General features: G+C 54.7%; 1 protein-coding gene across 1 annotated transcript; it reads left to right on the forward strand.

Moving 5' to 3' along the window:
- Nucleotides 1-313: 313 nt before the first annotated feature.
- Pmar_PMAR020974 (hypothetical protein) lies at nt 314-472 on the forward strand (the record flags this gene model as incomplete). Its single annotated transcript, XM_002772526.1, has 1 exon — nt 314-472. One exon carries the CDS (start codon nt 314-316, stop codon nt 470-472), a length of 159 nt encoding a protein of 52 aa, XP_002772572.1.
- Nucleotides 473-965: the final 493 nt, after the last annotated feature.

Here is a 965-nt window from a genome sequence, read left to right on the forward strand (position 1 = left end):
GCCCGAGCTGAGGACCTTAGCTTAGCGTGCCAGGCTAGGCAGAAACTCCGCCACAGAATTCGGCTAGACGAGTATTGGGTCATGCTACGATTTACGTGAGCTGGTTGCAGATTGTTTTTATATTTCTACCACGTCCAGCACGCCCGACCTCTTCCGCGAAGTTTTTCCCGACTTGGCTGAGAAAGCGTCGAATGTTTGTGTCGACATGGGTATTAGTACTGTGGGTGTGCTCGAGGCGGCCCTGGAGCTGACCGACGAACTATTGAGAAGGTGTGCATATGGGGGACTCGACGGAGAGTCCGAAACAACCACTATGACGGAGGTAGCCGATGCGAAGTCTGCCAGCTCATCCATCAAAAGTCCCGGTACTGCCAGCGAAGTCGTCGGTTCCAACAAAAACTATGGTGGTGGTGGTGGTGTCGCCGTGGTCGAGATCTTCTCGAAGCTGAGGAAGGCACGGTTGCTTATCTGAGCCGGTTGCTCTGGTTAGCGAGGTCACGATCAATCGAGGCAGCAGTCGAGTGTGATAAGGGTTACAGGCTGGCCTTGCCACAAGGGGTCACCCCCCTGCGGGACACTGACCCTTCTCTCCAAGTCGACTCTGCCCTCGGTACCTATTTAAGATCCAACCAGTCTCACGAGTTGATAGCTGTAGCCTTGGCTAAACCAGCGGTGAGCCAATCTGGCATACCCAGGCCACCTTCGGGCAAGTGGTATACGTAGGCAAGGGAGGGCTATGCACTTCGGTGCTGACACTTGCCGTTTCACTCGCCAATCCTGTCCCTTCGGTAGGGATTGCCGTTATCGTAAACATTTCGGCGACCCCCAATCTAAGCCTTATTGGCAGAACGGTCAAGGTGGGGAGAAGGACAGTAGCTTCGGGTCTGATAAACGCCCTAGGACTGGGCAGGTGAGATGACCATCAAGAGACCCTACGACATAGCTGCGGCATTGGTTTGGTGCCA

The sequence above is a fragment of the Perkinsus marinus genome, assembly GCF_000006405.1.
Source record: "Perkinsus marinus ATCC 50983 genomic scaffold scf_1104296961038, whole genome shotgun sequence".
Taxonomy (NCBI): Eukaryota; Perkinsozoa; order Perkinsida; family Perkinsidae; genus Perkinsus; species Perkinsus marinus.